The 24,630-nt window shown below is 29.3% G+C and overlaps 1 protein-coding gene across 4 annotated transcripts in view; it reads right to left on the bottom strand.

Moving 5' to 3' along the window:
* LOC149877689 (NACHT, LRR and PYD domains-containing protein 9-like) overlaps window positions 1-24,630 on the bottom strand; it is a 43,426-nt gene that overhangs the window by 14,119 nt on the left and 4,677 nt on the right. For 3 of the 4 annotated variants that reach the window (XM_090073633.1, XM_090073635.1, XM_090073634.1), the window contains 2 exons: window positions 14,059-15,375; window positions 2,491-2,538 (listed from right to left, as the gene is read on the bottom strand). In XM_090073633.1, the coding sequence (XP_089929759.1) occupies window positions 2,491-2,538; window positions 14,059-15,375 (1,365 nt within the window). Of the gene's footprint in view, window positions 1-2,490; window positions 2,539-14,058; window positions 15,376-16,018; window positions 16,209-24,630 lie in introns of all 4 variants that reach the window. The other variant, XM_090073636.1, reaches the window with a different exon arrangement.

The raw sequence follows: 24,630 nt of genomic DNA, 5'->3' as shown, positions 1-24,630 counted from the left end.
AACGGTACAAAATTAATCAAAAAACAAGTCCTAGGAAACAAAATTTTTCAAAAGACTTTCTATTTCATATGCACAAAAAAAAAGGAGTGAATAATGCAGATACAAATCTATGCATTAGAAAGTTTTTAAATTGTCTGGTCAAATATCTTAGCAAGACATTTGCTAGTGTGTGATTCGTTTAACACTTATCTGAGTCTGTAAAGTAAATGCTGAAAGATAATTGCAACACTGATGTAGTGGTGATACCAGGAGGTGTTGTCAGCAATGCTAAACTGCTTGTTATTTGCATAAACTAACTATTCAAAAACAGACTTCAGCAAATATAGATATCCTGGATAATTTCAAGAGAGAAAACTTTTACAGCTAGTAGTGCCATTAAATCAGCATCTTAATCAACATATTCTTCTTGGGTAAAAGAGGCATGAGTTACAGATACAATAACAAACTATTTTTAAAAAACTCCATATTTAATGCAGGTGACAACACAAAATGATGCTCTATTTGAGAAGATAAAAACAGCCTTCCTTTTGATGAAAACAAAAGTAATGAGGTAGACTTTTGATAACTTATGACTAATCAAACAAGTTGTAAGCAATATTTTGGTGGCTTAAATAGTGGCAACAACAATTTCATTGGCTTTAACAACAAAAACAATTTCTAACCAATCTTTAACAAAAGTTTAAGTTAGAAATTGGAAGACGACTTAGACATTGGGTTGACTTGTTTGCCAGTATAAAAGGTAAATGAAGCTGAAAATCTACGTGTTAGATTAAAATCATCACTAAACATTTCATTCGCAACAGAAAATCTGCTTCTCTTTCTCAAAAATGTCAAACAAAATTTTAATTTATAGCAGTCAATAAAATGTAATTTTGCCTATGTTTTGTCATTTATATTTGAACATTCATATCTGATGATTAAAAATTAGTTTTTTTTCCTTTCAAGAAAATTTATGCCCAACAACATTCTTAACTTTTACAGGAAAAAATATGACAAGTATAAAATATTAGTATAAAACCGTTATTTAAAATGAGGACATTTATTTTGACGAAATTCCAAAACCCTCTTATATGCTCATTCACTTTATAAAAATAACAAATTTAATTTAAAAAATTATTACTACCTCTGCTCCACAATAGTTGTAACATTTGGATACTTTTGGTCCGAACATTGAAAATGAATGCTATGGAATAATTTTTCTAAAGATTTGCTAAATTTGCACTGTTCTAATTATTTTCTAAAAGTGCAAATTTAAGAAAAAAAAATTAGTAGTATTCACAACACAATACTAGTTGTATTACATTGTGAATATGCCGTACATTTAATAAAGAACTTATTACTGACTATTAATTTTTTATTCACCCATTGATTACCTACATTTAAGTGCCCGAGCTTGTTAGAAAGCCTTGAGTAACCCTTTTAAACTAGCTTTTACTTTTGAAAGTTGATCTAACAAAAGTGAAGCTGTAGCTATAAAAGTTTGATCAAATGGGGCAAGGATTATAGAACAAAATTATTGCATCACATGTAACAACTTTTGTGGAATGGTGGTAATATAACTTATCTTTAAGTGTCAAATACAGTTCTGTAATTTACAATAGAGATCACCTTGCATTTATGTTTTTTTGCCTTTCTGGGACATATCATTTACCTATGAAGATGTTAAATTATTTTAAAATTTCACAATTCACATTAATATTCATTAAAAAAACTTTAGGTGACTCTTAATCACTAATATTAATTTCATCAATAAACTCATTACTTTATTTGAAATTTCAGTAAGACAAATAACTTAATATGTGTTAAATTACAAGTCATTCATTAAAATACAAGCCTTCTGATATATATGCAAAGTTTTATTACAGCTGAAATATATTCAAATACTATCAAAGATATATTTTATTAATTTCTAAAAAATGTAGTTAAAAATGGAAAATCTAATTTTTTTTTCTCAGCTAATTTTATTACAGGGACAGATAATGATGCCTACAGTAAACTTGATTATATTGCATGATACTTTGTTTTTGATTTTAATATTATAAATATTTTGAAAATTTTTAATTTTGCAAGCTTATTGTTATAGATGCATATGCTCTAACTCACAAAAAATATTTTTATAAAAAAAAATGTTCGTAAAATCTACTTTAAGAAAGTTCTGAGGAATTTACTGATTAGTCTTGACCCATGTATAAAAACAAAAACTAAACAATAATTATAAAAAAAGTAATTAAGCATTTTTACCTGAGGAATTTACTGATTAGACTTAGAGCAATAAGACTAATCAGTAAGTTCCTCAGATAAAAAATAGCCTAACTATTTTTTATCTGAGGAACTTACTGATTAATCTTATTGCTTCGGCTGTTTTTTATGTGAGGAATTTACTGATTAGTCTTCGAGCTTAGGCTATTTTTTATCTGAGGAATTAACTGATTAGTCTTGACCCATGTATGAAAATAAAAACTAAACAATAATTATAACAAAAATAATTACTTTCAAAAAGCAAGTTTTTCAATTCTAAAGAAGCATTTGGTACCAGCTCTAAAAAAAATAATTTCAGAAAAATTATTAAAGGAAAAACCATTTAAAATAAAAACAAAAAAAAAATAGACAATAAATGAAACCAACACATATTTTAAAAAGTTATCAAATATCAGTTATAAATAAATACAGTTAAAAGAGCAACAGAAAATATATTTGAATCTTTAAAGCACATTCTATTTTGAAAATAAAAAAATATACAAAAAAAATGCGAATTATTTTTTTGTACCCTTTTTATGCATTGTTATGTGTAAGAATAATTTTACCAAAAGACAAAAGCATAATTATTACATATCTATATTCAGAAAATTATTCCATAAACGCAAAAATATTCTAGTAAAACAACATGTCAGACAAACTTCAAAAATTAGTTAGGTTTAATTTAATTATAACAATGATAATTATTATTTATGATGAGTTGCTTTGACTTTTATAAAGTTTTTTATACCAGTGTTTGTGTATAAATGTTTTTATCTATTTTCAGTAACATTTTTAATTACTTTGAATTTAACAGACAATTGACTATATACTGAGCTACTAATTAATATGCTGTGCATTTATTAATCAATGCAAAAAAACCATAGCACTATATTTTTGAACGATTGAATTTTGACACATTTTTTTATAAACAAACGTATAGTGCTTATATGGAGGTTTATTTATTTTTTAGAACAACATTTTTGTCTTTACGAATTTAAAACTAAAATGGATTTAGCAATGCACATTGAGATAATACAATTGTATTCTGAAAACGAAAAATGTGCAACTGCAGCTCTCAGAAAATTTAAAACAAAGGATGGATTATATAAGAGTCCATTCCCAGTATCCTCAATCACTAGATTAGTTGACAAATTTGCAACAAGTGGGTCTGTTAATGATGCTTCAAAATTGGGACGTCCATCTCTAAAAGATGAACAAAATGGCATTGTGTTCAATGCTCTGAAAGAACTTCAGTGCAATAATCCTTGTGGTATTGCAACAACATCTGATATTTCAAGAGTAACTAGAATATGCAAGTCAAGTGTCTACACTTTGCTGCAACATCATTTGCATCAATATCCTTATATATTGTGTTTTACGTAGGCCATAACAGCAGCTAACAAGATTTCATGTGTCAATTTCTAAAAAAAACCTATTGAAAATCAGCATCTCTTACTTACATCTCTTTTCTGCCACAATTGTGTGAAAAACATAAATTATCCTCAACAGTCTTTCAGCACAATGGTGCATCTCCTCATTGTTCTTTTTCTACTAGAGAAGTGCTGGAGAAGCACTTCTAATAACTTGTCATTTGTTGTGGATTTGATTTTAATTAACCTGCCAAATCACCAGATTTTAATGCCTTTAATTTTTATTTCTGGGGTGTGATGAAATCAAGAGTTTATCAAAGAGGAACTGCCCAAATCATTGAAGAACTTAAGAGAAGAATTTTAGAGGTCATATCTGAAGTATTACAGTATGAATTATTGGCTTCTGTGATTGACATGCTTAATTGATTTGAATTAGTAATACAAGTTGATAGGGTATTATTGAACATGTAAAATAAAACCTCTAATAGTGATAATAATTGTAAAATTCTGTTTTATATATGCTTTAATAAAAGGTTTGAGATATTGTCCACTTATTTTTGGTGTGGCTTTATAAATACACTTCATATGGTTACTTTATTATGTTAATTTTTTTGTTGATTTTTTGAAACTTTTAGTTTTAAATGTTAATAAGTAAATTATAACATATTTGGAAAAAACTTATTGAATTTTTCAATTTCATTTATTTAGTTTTCAAATTGTTGTTTTTGTTTTTATCAATAGATGTGCATTCTAGGTATTGCTTTTTTGATAGTTTAAAGTTTTTGACAACATTTCAATAGAATTTTTTTACTTATTTCATTCAATAGATCAAATACATGAATAATATTTAAATTGATGCCTCATAAAACTCATCAGCCATGGGTTTGCATACTAACTCAAATTGAAATTTCATTAAATCATTGGATTAAGTGAAGAAACCCTAAAAAACAATTGTATTTCAATTGATATTTGGCCATCATAAAAATACATGGATCATGGCTTATCTATGGGAAAACCAGTAAAAAAAAACACATTGAATTTCAATTGATATTACAACCATTTTAGAAACATATGGGTCATGGTTTTTTCCTTGGAAAAGTCATGATCAATGGTGTTCCAAATATTAATTGAAATAATATGGTTTTTTTTTTTGATTTTCCCATAGAAACTTTTTGTGAGGGAAAGTGCTCCAGAAAATGCTTTAGTTGAATTGTTTTTCTTCATACCATAAGCAAAAAAATTCCAAAAGGCCATCTAGATAATGAGAAGAAAGGTATTTAGGATTCAAAAAAGTTGTATGAATCGCTACTTCAAGAAAATCAATGCCTCTGGATGTTGTAATTTACGTCAAATGTAATTATTGGTAAAGGGTGTCAAAAATGAGTTTAGATTATTCATAAGAAATATGCTTCATGAAACCAAGCAATTTGCAGTTCTGAACTCCAACGCCCTCAATTCTTCAAACAGCAGAATGATAGCGGATTTTTACATCAAGGTCTGAAAAAGAGACTGCTGTCTTTGATTAAGCCACAGTATTTCAACGCTTTTCTGGTAAGATTTAGCATAGATTCATTACACTAAAAACTTAATGGGATAGTATCAACAGAATGAAGTCAAACTTGTTTCAAATTCAGCTAATTTTCCATATTGCTTAAAGAGCTAAACATCAATTTCTACTGTTCAATTGTGAAAGGATAATTGTGTCCATACAAAAACTACCACTTAAATTAGAAAATTTAGTAAACCATTAAAATGCTTTAATTCCGAACTATAGGTTGATGTTTCATGAAAATATGGTAAAAAAAAAAAAAAATAAATAAACATGTTTCTATGAAGACATTTCATTTTAATGTTAGCTGGATTTTATAGTGGACACCTGATAAATTATTTCCTTAAGCTGGCAGCAGACAATTTATTGTTAAAATTTATATTCATTCTGCATTCATAATTTTGAGAAAAAATTAATACTAATGATCAAAAATGGAATAAATAATAAAAATTTTAGATGAGGAGACTCTTTAAATTTCAAATCATTTAAATTAGTTGCTCTTAATTTAGAATCAATATTTTGAGTTATATATTGCTACAAAACTTGGATTCATACCTAGCATTTGTTGAAAATGTAAAAATAAGTTTTGCTTACCACAAGTCTCTTTCAGCCAAGATTTTTCTGTGTGGACAGGTGTTTGTAACTGGGTGATTAAACTTACAACATTTCTTCCATCACCGAAAACTAATCCGCACACAACTGGTAAACAACTGCATAACTTATCGTCTTGAAATACTTCTTGAGGACTTTTATAAAAATGCAAATGAACAGCAGCGCAAAAAGCCATTAAAAAGAGATGAATAAATTGATATTCATTAGTTAGTCTGGACCTTATAATTAGACCAAATGGTTCAAAACCATTATTATCAAGAACTGTGGCTGTTCAAGATACTTCAATACAAGAAAAAAAGCACAACAAGGTTATACATATTTTATTCATATAAAAAAAACTTGATTCTAGCATTGACTTTGAAATTATTTTATAAATTACCAACAAATTTTGAATTTACAATTCTAAAGTAATTTTTACATTATGAAAAAAAGTTTTTATTATATCCAATATTTGTTCAATCACTTTAAACAAAAACAACAAAGCAAACCTGTGGGTTTAACAACTAAAAGTCAATGGGGTTTTTATGTGTTTTAAATTCACAATAATTAGAAAAAATGCCTTTAGCTATGTGTTTTCTTCCCCATATTTAATAAAAAATTGTACAAAAAAGCACTCTTTTTCAGACAAAGTACATGCAAAAGTGAAGTCTAACAACCATATAATCCCATATCCACTAGTCACATGATGTTGTTACTAAATTAGTTATTTGATGAAACTTTGAGTCTTTAAAAAGCATAAAAATCACAAAAAGCTGCTATATTTTAACCGTTTTTTCAAAGGCGAGGTACCTACTTTAAGAGCTATATCTTTTCAAAGATAAAAGATATCTTGCTTCTATTTTTTTTTGCCTGAAAGATAATGCAATGGCTTCATTCTAATAAATTTTGAAACTTCCATAGTCGACGATAAGGTTAAAATAAAAACGTAAAGCATCCGTTGTCTATTTTTAAAGAGGCTTTTAGTGCCATACCCTATACTTTAGGTCCCTGTACACAAACCACAAGTGTTAGAGAGCTGATTTTTTGTCAGGTTATAGCCAACACATATATGTGAAGAGTTTTTGATATTTTATAAAAACTCCATATCCCAAAAGTGAAAAAAAAACTAAATAGATTTATAACGGGGCTCCAAGTGCGATAAGTAGCGCAAAGTGCTATAAAACATTAAATGTGTTTTTCTCCTTAGGCTATAGGGATTAGATTTATTTTTTAAATCTGGTGATATCTGAGACCTTGCAGATTAATGCCCCATTGGTCGTGCAGATTAATGACCCATCGGTTTTTGGTCCTCAAAATTGAGGTTGGGACCATTTTTGGGTTGGTGTGCATAATTTCACTATTCGTTGCTTTTATAATTTCATTTCTCCAAAGATTGGGAGGAAATTTTTAATTACAGCCTCTACAGTTTTATTGTAAAGCTTGGTTTCCAATAGTTGTAGGAATATTGTACAACAGTTCCACAACAACTTTGTTTTATAATGGAAACATTTTCTAGTGTAAGTTGCACAACTTAACGTCGGTTGTACAACAAATTTTATGATCTGCAACAGCATTTTGTTTTTTGTGCAAAATGCGCAGCTTAATTTTTTTATTGGAAACCACACAACTGTTGTACAGCAACAAAGTTTACAAAATATCGCCTTTTTTTACAATGCATGGTGACGGCTGCATCGTGTGTGTTAGAAAAATTTCTGAGGCAGATTTTATAAAAGAAGTTTAAAAATGTCCAGTTTTGTATGACAAATTTAATAAGAAATTTAAAATCAAATGGAAAGCGAAAAATGCATGGGAAGAAATTGGTCGTCAGTCAAACTTATCTGCTAATCAAGCTGAAGAAAAGTGTTAAAGCATTCAAAGTAGTTATGGAAAGTGGCTGAAATCAAAATGAAGTACTCCATCAGGTTCTGGAAGGAATTCAGTTCCACCTCAGTTTCTTCAGCTCGATTGGCTAAATACTTTTATAGAACATCGTGAAACAACATCGAATATTTGTTCAACCTCTGATTCCAGATTAGAAACAACGAATTTGGAGGAAAACGTTGAGGTGGTTTGTGATCAAGTAGAAAATATTCATCATCCATTGAACAAGGAGCTAAATAATCATTTATCTGAAGATGTGACGGAAGAACAGTTATGAAAAAGAACAGGATGAAAATTATTTATTTATGAAATCATTAATTTCACAGCTAAAGCGGTTAAGCAAATATTCCAAAGCTTTGGCTAAAGTTCAAATACAAGCACTTCTTCTCAAATTAGAGTTTCCAGGTAAAGGTGAAGCAACTTAGCCTCTCTGTTTAACCTGTTAATGTGAATAAATAGTGTAAATATTATAGTCTAGTATGCTATTTCGTTTAACCAATTGATGAATTGATGTGAAAAACTACACATTTAAAGAAAAGTCATGGAGGTATAAAATGCGTCTTTTATTAACATTTAAGTATCTATTGGGACATATCTAAAGTTTAAAGAAAAAAAAAAGTATTGCTTTGTTAAATATATCATATTGTCATTTAAAAGAAAGTTTGTTAAAGTATATCACATATACTCTATTTATTAAATGGATTGTGGCCACAGGATTGAACATACTCCGATTGCTACGAAAGACTTCCTTCACATGAATTAAAACAATCTTTAAAAGTATTTCTTATTGCAATTGAATCAAAAACAGATCAATTACTTTTTGATTTCGAGAAATTAAGCAAACATGCTTCATCTTGTAATTCTTTTTTCCAATCTCCTTGAATAACAATTCCTGAATTACTTTCACTATCAATAAAACCAGTAGGGATATAATGTGCTCCATCTGTTAAACACAAATAGTTGTGAAGACAGATAGTGGCCTTTATTATATTTTACACTTTCGATGGTTTTGCTTTAATTGGAGGTTTGTAAATTCTCATCTAGCAGCTAAAATTTCAAAGCTGTTTTCAATTGTTCTACGTGCTCTTGATAGGCAATAATTAAAACTCATTGCTGAACGGTAAAGTTTTTACCTGGGTATGGTTTCATTAACCGTGGTTTAAGTGCAAATATATCATCTCCAACAAGGACTGGTGGAAATTAAGGATCGATTTCAGAAATTTCTGATAAATTAAAATATCCCTTATTAAATGCTCTGCCAAATGTGCTTGCATTTAAAATGGCAGCATCATTATACCTTCCAGAAGCTCTAATGTTAACCATTGTAGAACAATATATAGTATCACAAATGGCTAATAAAATCCTGCTGTAAAATCCTTTGTAGTTGTAAAAAGAAGAACCTGATTTTGCAGGACCCTCAATGGGTACATGCTTTTCATCAATAGCTCCTATACATTGTGGAAAGTTCCAATTCTGATTAAACTCTTTGATGATGTTTTGCCATTCTTTTATGTCATTTGGAACTCTGACCCAAAACATATGCTTACTTTTTTTACACTTTTTTGGCGTCTTAAAATTAAAAGTATAATAAAAACTTGATAATTCAGAAAGAGATTTTTTTAATGAAGGCCATTTTTTTAAAGATCTTTGCGCTAATTCAATTCAATGTAAACATTGCGTTGCACAACAATTTACCGCACAACAAATCAAACGAATGTTGCACGATTTTTGTACGATATTTCTACAACTATTAGAAACCAAGCTTAAAAGTAATTTAAATACGACTGGTGTATAAAATATAACGATAAGAGTAATAAAAGATTAAATGAAAAATAATGCATTAAAAATGGATCTATGTAAGCATGCATGAATAATTGCGTTTAAATTTAGCGGTTGCAGCCATTAAGTTCTATTTTGATCATATCTATAAAAAAACGAATTTGTTTTTGCTATAGGGTGTACTAAAGAGAGTAAAAAATTATCTACACTTTCATTTATTTAATATAATTAAAAACAATAACAATTATAAAAAATACATCATATACTATATCTCCTCGCATTTCATCGCACTAGGTCGATCGGTAAAAAACTTACATTCTTCTCAAAAAATTCTCGTCTTCATTTCTGTAACTATTGAGCAAACGCTAACAAACCTCAAACTTTTACGCTTGTTCTCTTCATCAAGCTGTCTTGGAACCCATTTCGCGCAGACTTTATTGAAATCAAGTTTCATAAGGATGATTACAAAAACAGTGCCATGTCTAAATTCAGAGAACAAGGAACTCCTCACTAGTAACGGTTCTCCATTACCGTACGTTTAACTTGCTGGGTATCCTGCTACTGTTTTGTTCCTAACTCTTGTGCGGTTACATTTAAACATATCTATCCATATATAAACATTTCAGTCCTAACAGTGCAGTCCCCGTATTGTGAAAAGAGCCCGTGATGGATTTTAGGCCTTTACACTCCTTCTGACCAAAGAAATCGGGTGATGACTCTTTGTTCTTTTGATGTGCTAACTGATAGTGGAGTCTGTAGGAAAATTTATAAAACTTGCTCTATACATATAGCTTATCAAAAACTTAGCTGAAAGAATGCTTTTTTTGTTTAAATAAAATGTTTGAATACTTTGCATTTTAAGTTCATTGAGGTGGATTTACAACTAAAGTTGATTGTGCTTAGTTTATTATGTTTAAATCACATTTTTTCGTAAATTTAACTATTGAGTGACTAGAAATACGGCCCCCTTTTCTTTTTTTTCTTTTTTAGATTAAACATAATGAAACAAGTTTTCAACCCCTTTCAACCAATTCTCTAACATTTTTTTGTGATACAAAGTAATATGAGGAAAATAGTGACATTATTTTCCTCTTTATTATACCTGTATATTACTGATACTTGATATGATGCAAGGTTTTTCAATAACTTCCAATGCTGCATTTACTTGCAGTAAGCATATACATGTAATAAATAGAATGCTGAAGGGTTTCAAGTGCTTTATAGCAATTGCTTTTTAAAAAAATCAAAGGATTTGACAACAATTCAATTGAATTTCATTTATTGATCTTATTCTATAGATCAAGAAAATGCAATGATACTTTTATTTGTGTGTTGCGAAGTAAAAATTAAGCGTTATGGGTTTGCATTGTGTTTGTATGTCTCCTAAAAAAACATAGGATTTCAATTAACAAAGTATTCCAAAAAGACAGGATTTCAATAAACCAAAGTATTCCATAAAGAAACCGTAATAACAGCTCATGGTATTTCAATTATGGTGTTTGGCCACCATAGAAAACCATATATAATTACTTATTAATAGGAAGTTATGAAAAAGAAAACAAACAAATTTCTAAGGTACTTGGACCTCATGGAAAACTCATGGGTGATGGTTTTTCCTATCAAAAATTCACTACCGGTAGTGTTTAAAGTTATACAAATGGAAAAATGAAGTAAAAAATGATCTAGTTGAAATATTTTCATGGTTTTCCCAAGTAAAATCTCCGTAAGGGATGGGTTAAAAAAAGTGATTAAATTGCGTGGTTTTTTCTTCAAGCCATAAACCAAAAATATAGAAACCCAGTCTAAATAATAAGAAGAAAAGTATTCAGCGTTTAAGAAAGTTAAATAAAGAACTGCTTCAAGAAAAGCAATGCCTCTTTAAGGACGACAAAACTTATGTTAGAAACCATTCGGTAAAGCACGCGGATAGCATTTTTATAAAACATTTAAATGTAAAGATGTTGAGAACAAGTTTAAATACAGATTAAGAATCATACTTTTAAGTACTTAGCAATATGCAGAAAAAAAACTGCATCTTTAATCAAAAATCATATAAGTTGTTAAAATGCTTTATATGCTGTTTTAAAAGTTTGCCTTTTATGAATGGTTAATATAAAAAAAATAGGTAAAAAATGGTAAAAAAAAAAATTTAGTAAATTGAAAAGTGTTGTTGAGAAGATCTTTCATTTTGATACCGAATGTCAACTTGGATACCTGGTCAATTACTTTTTTTAAATGTTAAACTTAAAATTTTATTTTACTTTTGTAACTATTTAAATAAAGTAATAGGGGCATTCCACGCCCAGTGGAACCACCCATCCGACATCGCCAACTCAGATTTTGATAAAATATGGCTCATATGTTGAACATATGGACAGAAGAAAAACATGTAAATTTTTTTGACTTAGGTCATTTATTTCCTGAGATATGACCTTTCAAAGTATTGACCTTTTTACTTGACCTTGGTTATTTAAAACGTCATAACTTTTTTGCTATTATACTTAGGAAGTTGGTTTTGGTGGCAAACAGAACTTTTAGGGATTCCCATTAACAATTTGGGATTAACGTTAAAGTTTAAGTAGGTTCTAAAAATTTATTATTTATAATTTTACAGTATTTCAAGGTAATTTATTGAACGTAGGCCCTAAGTTATATAATACCTACCATATACCAAATATACTATAACTTGGTGATACTTTGCCTATATATGTATATGTATATATATATATATATACATATATATATATATATATATACATATATATATATATATATACATATATATATATATATATATATATATATATATATATATATATATATATATATATATATATATATATATATATATAAGCAAAGAAAGCTGTTGGCTTAGGGGTTGATAAAACACCTTTGGTTGTTAAAACTTTAATTGCTTGAGATACAAGTTGATGCGAACAATAGAATTCTCTCATCACTCTCGATTACTCCATTGAGCAACAAATATTGTCAAAATCATGATCTTTTCACTCTTACTATGTGTTGATTTATACTTTTCCTGGAGCACTTTAACAATGTCAACAGCACATGTGTAGAAAACTTTTTTTTTAGTTGCTTCGTATTTATCATCCTCTGAAGTATCAATGGCAATAGCATCTGAATTAGGAGATAAATGGTCTAACTTCCTCTTTACAAGTTTTTTAAGCTTTTTCTTTTTCTCAGGAATATAACTTTTAACAGTTTGTAACTTGCGTTTATCCAAGGGTGACGTACCCAATGACAAGAAGGATTTATTAAAAATTGAAATTTCTACTTCCTGGCACTGATAATTTTCATCTCTCTTTTCACTACAAATATCTTGAGATCTGGAACTGCCTTGAGAATCTAACTCTGTATTACAATTTGCAGAACTTTAATCATCACAAAATCCTATTTCCGAAGGTAAGCCAGTGATCCTCTTTTGGCAAGTATCACATAATTTTGCTCCAGCCAAAAGTTTTGAGGGATTCATAGCTACCTGCCGACTAATAACTTCCCTTAAGATCTTATATTATTTTTACTTATGGTGTTGGAAAGAATCATAATAATAGTGTTGTCTCTTCTTTAACTCTTTCACTTGCGCTTGAAATGCCTTTTTTAATCTAAATTTAATTTGAAAGTTGCTAAAAACTTCTTCCTAAGTTGTCTTTTGATAACTTATTCAATGGAAATGAATTGATTTTTTTAATATAATTATATATAGCTTTAAACCTCATATCATTTAATACTGACTTAGTATGTATATATAGTAGTAGTATATAAATTACAACCTAGAAAATAAAAGGAAAAACGAAACAAATTAATGATATATATCTACAATAGGCTATTTACAGAAAATAACCTCAAAATTCGCATTTGTAAGGCCGATAAATATTAAACTTTTAGAACCTATTTATATTTTAACGTTAATCCCAATGCTGTTTATGGGAATGCAAAAAAGATTTTTTCATTGGACATCCACAATAGAAAAAGCAGTTTGTAAAAAAAAACTATGACCTTTGACCTTTACTATCAACCAGGCTCAAAGGTCAAATAAACAAGTGACCAATAACTTTTTTTTTATTGAACTTTTAACTTTATTGTCAAGATACAAACTTGTTCGTCTATGCAAGAGCTTCTGTTTGCCACCAAAATCAACTTCCTAAGTATAATAGCAAAAAAGTTATGACGTTTTAAATAACCAAGGTCAAGTGAAAAGGTCAAAACTTTGAAAGGTCATATCTCAGGAAATAATTGACCTAAGTCAAAAAAATTTACATGCTTATCTTCTGTCCATATGTTCAACATGTGAGCCATATTTCATCAAAATCCAAATCGGTGATGTCAAATTTGACCAAAAAGTGGTTCCACTTGACGTGGAATGACCTAAGAGTCTTAATATCATAACATAATAATCTTCAAAAACGAGTGCCATGTATAATGATTGTTTAAATTACGAATTAGTTTTTTTAATAAATTGTTTATACAAAAAAATTCAGAACCTATCTTTTGATTTATTGCATTCAAAATTTGAGGAAGCAAAAAAACGTTGATCTCTTGATTTATTCTTGATAGAAACTTTAGCAATTTCTCTATTATTTAGGAAATTTGGTGAAGAACCTAAAATTAAATATAAGAGCAATTTTTGCTTACCACAAGTCTCTTTCAGCCAAGATTTTTCTGTGTGGATAGGTTTTTGTAACTGGGTGATTAAACTTACAACATTTCTTCCATCACCGAAAACTAATCCGCACACAACTGGTAAACAACTGCATAACTTATCGTCTTGAAATACTTCTTGAGGACTTTTATAAAAATACAAATGAACAGCAGCGCAAAAAGTCATTAAAAAGAGATGAACAAATTGATATTCATTAGTTAGTCTGGACTTTATAATAAGACCAAATGGTTCAAAACCATTCTTATCAAGAACTGTGGCTAGTTCAGCTTTGGAAACCTTTACCATTCCTCTCTCTAGCATATTGAATGCTACTTTACACACATTTAAAATATGCTGCTTGTTTTCTTGTATAACTAGGTATAATGGCTCAGTTGCTTTGTTGATTTGCTGAACGAAGCGTAAAAATACTAATGTTTGTAGTTCAGTCATGGTTTTTAAAGAACTACCAAAACATAAAGAGAGTGTTGAGCAGACACCCTTTGTATAAAAAGGAACAGACAGCAAGGCCTTGGCAACAGGGGAACTTGTGATTAGTTCTGCTATATCATCTCTTAATGTTTTACATAACAAAGTACTTTCAAAATAATTTCCAATTGCAAGGTTGCTAAAGCCCATGATCTGTATGTGTAAAATATCATTATGCTTAGATAAACTATGATATTTCATTACAGATTCAACTCTACCTCCGAGAACACACTTGTTTCTTGTGTTAAAGACATCCATTAATGTAGATATTATGGAGAGGTTGCTTGAATCTCCAGATATGCACTTATACAAATCTTCCAAGTAAACAAATTCGTCCAAACCATCTAATACAAACATTATATTCATTTGAGACCCCATAATGTCTAGTCCCTTCAAAATATTTTTGTAAAACTTGTTGATAAACTCTTGTGCATTCAAAACGTGACAAATTTCGTTCAACTTTTTGAACTCGAAATAAAATAAAAAGTCTACATTTTTCCAAAGTAAACCCTTTGCCCAACAAAAAACACACTTTTGAAGAAAGCACGTTTTACCAGTACCAGTAATACCAGAAAACAATACCAGTTGTGAATTTGGGAATGACATTTCTTCAAGTACTATTATAGTATTAGTAACATCACAAGGCTTTTTAACAAAGTATTCCCATTCATCAAACTTTTCACAACTTTCAAATGCTAACGCCTCCTTTGCATTTATGTAAGCTAGTTCAACATCATTAATCAGAAGGTCAGTGCTCACTTGCCCAAACCTCTGTGTGTGACCATAAGACTTTGTATAATAAGATTTGAGCACGTCACTTGCTTCTATAAAAGCCAAATTAATATTTTATAATAAAGAAGAAATTAAGCCTATAAACAGAAAATTAATAACATTAAAAATTCAAAAATGTATATTGATAGAAGAAAAAACCAAAAGGGTAAAGAAATGAGACATATTCAATGAAATTTAGTTTGTTTAAGAATATAGCATTTGCTTATTGGATAACTGATTAAAAAGATGACACAAGAAGAACAAGTTTTTTTATTTTGCTGATTTGATGACTTAATTTTTTCAATAATGAAAAAAAATTAAAATCCCATTTTTCTCAAAGAAATTAATTTTTAATACAAAAATTCATTGTCTAATTCAATATATAGAGTATAATACAATAAACTTGTAAAAAAAAGTTTTTTTTTAACTGATTAAATGAAATAACTATAAAATATTCGCACAATTGTGCGTAAAACATTTTGTGCACAAAACAAAAAAGTTGAAAACAAATGTTTCTAAATAAAATGCTTTCATATGTTGTTTAATTAAGCTTAAATACTTAAAGAATATAATAACATACAATAATAAAAAAAATAAATCTTAAGGAAATAAATCATTAAAATAGAATTAAATAATGATTGCAAAATCAAGTCTGAGAGTTTGACTTAACCAAATAAGAAATAATTAGATCAACACCTTATCTATTCTGTCCATTTTCTGAGAGTATTCCTCTGAAAAAGTCTGTCATCATTTAAATTTGGAACAACTCGATTTTAGATCTGTGAAAATTTTTTCTGATTGTTTGCATTAATTAGTGTTCTTTTCTCTAATTACATAGAGCTGTAAAATGGAGCTTGAAGTGCCATTTTGTCGCTTAAAGTTATATCTGAAAATTACACCATTTGATGTTACATAATCATCAAATCAAGATAAAAAAAGTAATACACAAATATAAATTAGACAACAACTAAACTTTATATACTTAACAATTACACTATTAAACAAGATATGTAAAACAAAGAAGCCCCAAATTAATTTTTCATATGAGAGAAAGGAAGGATAAAAGCTACTGCCTAAATGCCTTTACAAATTTATATAAGCATAAACATGTATACACATACATATTTCGATGGGTAATCATTAGTTTCTAACACTTTTATTTCCTAATTTTTTGTGCAAATTTTATCTCTTTTGAACATCTTTGCCGATATTATCTTTCAAAAAATGCACCATTTCCTGATGAGGATCAATAGCCAGTCAACTTGAGTTTAGTATGCCAAGATATCCAATGCTTTTGATATCTTGACATATTAGACTCAAGTTGACAAAAAATTATTGAAGAAGGAATTGTTGCATATACAATACTGTCTTTTATTATGAGTCTCAAAAAAATGTTTCCAGACGTTGATTGTTATTTTAATTTTTTTGATTTCTACTTAATTGTTAGTCAAGAGTTATTTTTATTAACTTGTTGTTTTCATTTAGTTTAACTTCCTTTCATTTTTCTTTTCTTTTTTTTTTATTTTTATTAAGAGTATTTAAAAAAGGTTTTGAATCTTTTTTACCTGATAAAAGAAAAGTAAGTTTTATAAATCTAAATAAAATACTTCCTAATAATTTTATCTGTAATAGTTATGTTCTTTTAGGAGACCTATATTATTGTAGACTGTCTTTCTAACTTAAACAATTCAATTTCAGTTGCTGTTTGTTTAAAATTATTGATGGATAGAGTGACATTTCCCCATGTTACATGGTTAAGAAAGATATTCTTTTACAAGAAACAGCTCACACCCAGAAGAGTATTGCCAAAAATTGCCTAAATCTCCGAGGCTAATTAAAAGGATTAATACCAACCCATATTAGGAGTTTAATTGTAATAACAGAGAATTGACCGGTGTGGTTGATGAAGTATAAAATCAAGATAAATATTGAACTGGGGCCAATGCTATAAACAATTCAAAGTTTTTTTCGAGAAAAAAAATCTTTCGTAAAAACGCAATTTTTCACGTACGAAAAAAAGTTCGTAATCTCGAAGAATTTATCGCTGTTTGTATTTTTTTCGGCCATTGCTATAAAGCATAAAACGTATACGTCACTAAAATTCACGAACTTTTTTATCCGTAATACATAGTAGTTATATAATAGTAATTTTTATTGTAATTTTTATTTATTAGGCCTAATTAATGAATTTTATTAGTCATTAAGTATGCTGTGCTGTCTATTCTACTTTTATGAATATTTTTACATTCTAGTATTTGGTGTTTAAAAAAGCTGTGTAAAATTAAAGTAGGAACATGAATTTAATTTTTTCGGGCGAAGACTTAGATTTCGAAGTTGCAGAAAATGAGCTTCGCCACCGATTGCCTCGAGAGGTTGGTGTTTAAAACATTACTTAAAATTACTATATATATATATATATATTTAATGATTTTTTATCGAACAAAATCAGAAATCAAACTAAATAGGCGCAGAAATTATATTTTTGTTTTGTTTTTCAATATCATTTTAGTTTAATGGTCGCTTTTTTAACGAAGATGATTCTGACAACGTTTTTCGAGAGCAGTATTGAGTCTCAAGAGCTATATTAGATTTTTTAGAAACTAGGCTTAAAGATGATTTGCAACATTATACTAAGCAATTTGCAACATTATACTAAGCATTTCTTCATTTTATTGGCACAAATGTTTTTTTTCATGTTCTCAGAGACTGTCATGGAATCTTTACCAACACAATTTATCGTATTATACAGTGTAGGAGAAGCTATTTTCAATGTTAGTGTATTAAGTTAATAAAACTATTGGAAGTATATATATATTTACATATATATATATATATATATTTAGATATATATAAAATTGATATATACTATACATTACATCATGTTATCACTGTTAATTTTATATACTGTAATATATCTCTGCTGTTTTTGAATAGAATGATTAAATTGCCATTATTATTACCCTTGTTATATATCATTAGCACTGTTAGTAGCTTACTTTACATTAGTTTATAACTATTTGTATATAAACTCGAATGTAAAATCTTTATTTAGAAATATGATTGATTGATTACATACTTATATTATGTTAATATATACTATATATTACATACTTATACTATAACATTTGTAAATATATATATATATATATACATATACATATATATAAAATATAATGTAGCAATACATATTTTTATTTAAATAGTTTGCTAATTAAAACATACTAAGCTTCCCAAGAAGAACCTCTTTGTTTTCTCTGATCTTTATTGCTAGTAACATTTTAAGTTCTTTAAACAGCATTTTATTTTGTTGTGTATTTGTGTATTATTTTGTTGTGTATTTGTGTATTATATGGCATATTTATCAACTCTTTATACTTTTCTTTAGTCAAACACTATGAAAAATTTGTTTAATCAGAATTACTATCGAAAACCTTCATAAATAAGTATGGAATTTTAAATTCATGCATGCATTGTTAACGAAGCACAACAAGGAACTGAATAATCGATTAAATGCAGATTTTAAGTAATTAGTTTATTATGAAGTTACCAAAATCCTTTTAAGCTTTATCTTTAAAATATCTGCATAAAAACACAAACAAAGAATGTTCAATGATTTTGAAGCGCTAACGTTGTTCCAACAATGGCCGCCAAAAATCACGAAGAAAATATCTAAAATTGAGATCAAAAATCTATCTGAAGTTTTTTTTCGAAAAAACGCATTTTTTATCTGAAAAGGCGATTCCCTTGTTCGTTTATAGCATTAGATTTAATAGCGAAGTTTTTATCTTAAAAACGGAGTTTTTTGAATGTTTATAGCAATGGACTTTTTTTTTCTTCGCTTTTTACGGTAAAAACTTCGTGTTTTACGGAAAAAACTTCGTTTTTTATGTTTATAGCATTGGCCCCTGGATTGTAATATGCAGTGAGAAAACTAAAAACCTTCTTAAAAGACTAAGGTATTTACATTTCACTTGGATGGTTGAAAAGGAGAAGTTACAAACTATGATTTAAGTGCAGAAAACCGCAAAAGAAGCCGAAGCTTATGCCTAATATAATTGAAAAATATCTTGCTTGGGCTAAGAATTAATTTAAATCTCAAGATAACTGGAATAAGGTAATGTTTAAATTTTTTCATTTCAGATATTGCATCAGAATTATTTTAGTATTTTGAGTCTACTTAAGACGCTATTGCTACAATTGAACTTATGTAAAACATCAATATTAAAAGTTTTGTTCACGTTGTATTCAGCAAAGAATCTACATTCGAGATCTTGGTAAACAAAGCTAGGTTTGCTATGCTGACCAGAAGAACAATACAAGTCGAAACGCATTATGAACAATATTAAGTATCCAACAACTCTAATTCATTGGTTATTTATATCAAGCACTCGTTCAACTAACTCGTCCTAAATCCATTTTGGAGCAAGAAGCACATGCTGCAAAAAATCCTGATCAAAAAGAAGCAAGTAGCATTGTGAGTTACTGTCGGACTGTTAGAATATTTACATTTTAATAAATTTGTTGAATAACACCCTTCGCACCTGTAAATTAGTTTAATTGTTGTATAAAACAATGGTGGTTTATTTATTCCAGTAATTATTGAGTAAGTAGCATAACGCTCTTCTAATTTAAAACTTGTACAATACATAATATTTTCTTCATTTAAAATGTAGGGAAAATGGATTCTTTTAATATTTTGTGTGTACCAGTCATACAATTTACTCAGGTGAATTCATAAGATTGGTTAGTGATTGTAAACTTGCCCTTATTACAATGTCGCTTAAGAGAGCCTACAGCATCAACGCAGAACTCCTACCATGTGATTTAGCAAAAACAACTACTTGGTAGATATCTTATTATCTCGTTTATGGAAACATATATTAAATGTGTTTTTACAGTTTTTAGTTAATATTTAATAAAATTGTTTTTACTATTATTCAATAAAATTATTTATGGGAAAAGTTATAAGAACGAACACAGATTTTTTGTTGACTCATTGTCATTGACTGAACATTATTTCATCAATGTTGCACTTATCACACAAACCACCAGGTTACTCTTTTATGCATAGTTAGTCAAGTAGTTACCACAACTGAGCAGCATGCAATCTGAATTTGTTGAGACACAAACAACTAATATAAAGAGACCTTTACAGTCTGAACTATCTGGTATTTTTAATGCTAAAAGCTTTGTATTCTAGTGGTATCTACAATCACATACAGAGTAGAGGCCTGAAATATCTTCAACATAGATGCATCATTTCGGTCTAAGTTTACAAAAATTAGAAAACTTATCTTGACATAAAAAACATTTTCAATGAACTTTAAGTTTAGTTCTTTTGTATTAACTAAAAAGATTTTTTTTAAATATTGTCTTTCATTATTGACGTGGAATGAAAAATGCTGTTTCTTCCCTAGACGTGTTTGAGAGTATTTATCCAATTAGTAGCAGTCATGGCCTTGATTTCTCACTAATAGGTCTTCATCTTCTTTTTTTTTTATGGTTCCATCTATAACCCTTGCATTTTTTAAAAGCCTTGTATTTTACATTAATATTTGGGAAGGTACAAAAATAGTTATGTTCACCATCACTATCTTAACTCTCAGAACCAAACTCAATAACTTCAGTTTTGAAAAACTGCCGAAACAAAAACAGTATTTTTTTGGTTGCAGAGTGGATCTTATTCATATTTTGCGCAGCTAATTCTTTTTTTATAAGCTACTAGTCTTATTGGTGAATAACCAAGGCTATTGATGCTTGAATTAAAGTTTTTCTTTGAAAATGTCAGTCTCGTTGAAATCATAATTGCTCTAGTAGCATGAATAACTTTAATTGTCGTCTTTGTTTTTTTTAAATAAAATAAATTCTCACTCGTTACAAAGTTTATGGCCAGATACTAAATCAAACTCCTTTTCAATAGAAACACTGATTATTCTGATAAATTGTTAGGAAATCAAAAAAATACTATATGTGTCTATTAAGCGTTAGGAAATAAGTTTGATAAAGCGTTAAGAAGTAAGTCTAATAAATAAAAGCTTTAAAAGACATTTTTTAAATTACAATTTTAACTTTGTTTTTGACATTTTTTATTGGCATTACAACTTTTTTATAGAAATTACAATTTTAACTTTGAAAGACACTTTTAAAACTTTGAAAGACACTTTTTAACTTACATTTGTTGTAGTTTGAAGTGGAGAAAAATTTTCGAAGGCCTAAGCGGGAGCCATTTTTAGGACTCAGTCATTACTTGCTCAACTGTGCCTTATCAGTAAACTTTAAAATATTAGCTAGCCTACTAAATATAGAAGAAAAAAAATGCATCTAGTCATTTCTAAAATTGTTAGCTTTGTATATTGAACCCTCAAAATCAACTTTTCAGTTTTTTAAACACCTTCTTAAGTTCTCCAGGCCACCATTATGGAAAAGTTAAGGAATTAAAAACTTCAATGTCAATATTTTTAAAAAGAATGTCAAATATTGCATGCGATTTTAAATAAAATGATCTCAATTTGAAAATATAGAGCTTCAATTTTTGAAAAAATCATTTTAATGCTACATGGCTCACACATTTTTGAAAAACCTAAAATTTCAAATCACCGTGTAGTGTTTCCATGTTGATGCTTCAGGTCTTTTGGTCTTCAAAGTCCCAGAATTACACAAACTAGATTATCTGACTATAACTTGTATAAGGATTTTACAAAAACATTAGCCAAACTTTCTTTCAATCAGCTATTGTACACTCTAAAAAAAATATGGCTAAACATGAAAATGAAGTTAAGTAAGACTTAACTTTATTCTCATGTTTAGCCATATACTGTGAGCAATATAAAGGTGAAAAGTGTAAGCATTGAGCGTCACAAAAAAGTTCATCATTTTCGCTTTGTTAGAAAAACCTTGTTTTATCTCCAACTTTTTAAAAAAGTGATATTTTAATATTTTGAGTAATTTAGCAATATGTTATTCTATTTTAATTATAATAAAAATATATAAAACATTTAACACGGTGTTGCATGCCATCTTAAATTTTTCTATCTCCTCAATAATCATATTTGAAAATATTGTTTTATTAGATCTCTGATTTACCAATCATATAAACTATTTACAGAATTGTCAGTAATAATTTTATTGTTTTGATTGTTTTGAAAATAACAGCTGAAAATATTGATCAAGAAATCTAACCTACTCTAAATCAGAAGTAATTAAACTTCTTGAAATAATTTAAAAATTACAATGTATTGGATAACACTGCACAACAAATTTATAAAAAAGTCTTGTTTCCTGAAAAGTTTTGAGTGATTGTGACATGTACCTTTAGGGTATGCACAAAAAAAGTTTTTGCTTTACTGCATCACGTAGGAACTCTAAGAAATAGACATTTATATGTTTACCTATTAAATCACGTTTATGTTCCGCTTGAGCGATTAGTTCAACAGAATTAAAAATGTTTTGTTCCTGATTTTCTTTTGTATTTAACTTTTGGTACATCACGTTGCAGTGTCCAACAGTAGTCAGCAAGCATTGACGGATTCCGTCAATTGAAATGAACCTTGAGTGACATGTTGCACTTCATTTTCTGGTATGCACGGATAAGTTTGTCTACGACTTTAACGTAGTTTGGCGCTCTGTAACTGCCCAGGAAATTGTCAACAACGTCTTTAAAGGCTTTTCAGGCATTTTTTTCCTGGCCAACTAACAGCTCTTCAAACCGCTTGTCACTCATAACAGGTCTGATCTGGGGACCAACAAAAGTGCCTTCTTTGACCTTCACATCACTTATTCTTGGAAATATCTGTCTTAAATAGCGAAAACCTTCACCTTTCTTGTTCAGTGCTTTTACAAAATTCTTCATGAGTCCAAGTTTTATATGTAAAGGAGGCAAAAATATCTTTGCTGGCTCGACAAGTGGTTTGTGTGCAACATTTTTCTGTCCTGGAACTAACTTTTTGCGGAGTGGCCAGCTCTGTCGACAATAATGTGACTCTTTGGCACGGCTGTCCCAATCACAGATGAAACAACAGTACTTCGTATAGTCAAGTTGCAGTCCCAGTAACAGAGCAACGACTTTCAGATCTCCACAGATATTCCAGTTGTAACTGCTATACTTGATGTGCTTGAGCAACAGTTCCATATTCTCATTTCTTTCATGTGTACCGCGTAGCCAACAGGTACTGCCGGATAAACGTTGATATTGTGTAGCAGAACAGCTTTCAGGCTTAGCATTGACGAATCAATGAAGAGACGCCACTCTTCTGGATTGTGATCATAACCCAAGGCCGAGAACAATCCTTCAATGTTACAAAGAAACGGGACTGTCGATTTGAACAAAAAATTTGGTGATATCATGGTGCCGGCTTCTGAGCATAGAAATTTTCGTATCTGATGACAGCAGACACCATCCCTGCAGCCTGGAACCCAGAAACTCGGCTTTTGCTTTTGACAGACCCAAATCTCTAACCAAATCGTTCAATTCTGACTGTGTTATTAGATGTGGATCACCTGATGAGCAAGTTTCAAAATCTGGGTCAATGTCACTGACAGTAACCTGCACTGGCGTTTCTTCATCTGGTTCATCTAAGGTCAAATCCTCCGGTGGTTTCGGAATTGGGAGACTGTCGTCATGTGGCACAAGTCTCATTGCTGAAGGCAAATTAGGATATTCAATTGACTTCTTGTTTTCGGAAGAGATATATTAGTCAAACAAAAATAACAGTCCGTCACATGGTCTTTTTGTTCTCGCCAGATCATCGGAAAAGCAAACGGCATACTCTTACGAGTGCCTCTGAGCCAGGCTCTTAGATGGACACCGCATGATGTGCAGCAAATGTGAGGCGCCCATTCCTTGTCATGGTCACCAATATTGCAGCCAAAATACAGATGAAAAGCTTTCTTCACAAGAACAGTTATAGAACGTCTCTGAGACGCAAGTGTATATTTGCCACAGATATAGCAGAATGTATCGCGGCTGTTACAACATTGACGAGACATATCGCCTGACAGCTAAACGGCTATAGCATTTTAAATAAATTTAATAAGTAACTTTTTGTTTATGCATCCTGGATAATCAAATAAAAAAGGTGATGGACAAATTAAAGCTAACATTTATACTTTTAAAGCCGCTTATTATTGCGCCTTATCGTAGGTTACATCATCGTGGAAAATCTAGGAAGCGTAAAGCTGATACGATTACTTGTAAACAAAATATAAGAAAAATACAATTTCAATCTAGTAGACTATAAAAACTTCTCCAATTAAAGTAAACTATTGAATTGCCAGTGTAATTAAAATGGGGGAAGCATATGTAAAAGATT

Source organism: Hydra viridissima, unplaced genomic scaffold (genome assembly GCF_058129835.1).
Source record: "Hydra viridissima isolate aposymbiotic clone 2 unplaced genomic scaffold, HvirCarnegie_v1 scaffold_16, whole genome shotgun sequence".
Classification (NCBI taxonomy): Eukaryota; Metazoa; Cnidaria; class Hydrozoa; order Anthoathecata; family Hydridae; genus Hydra; species Hydra viridissima.
Note: the sequence above shows the minus strand (reverse complement) of the source record. Positions and strands in the feature narration are given on the sequence as shown.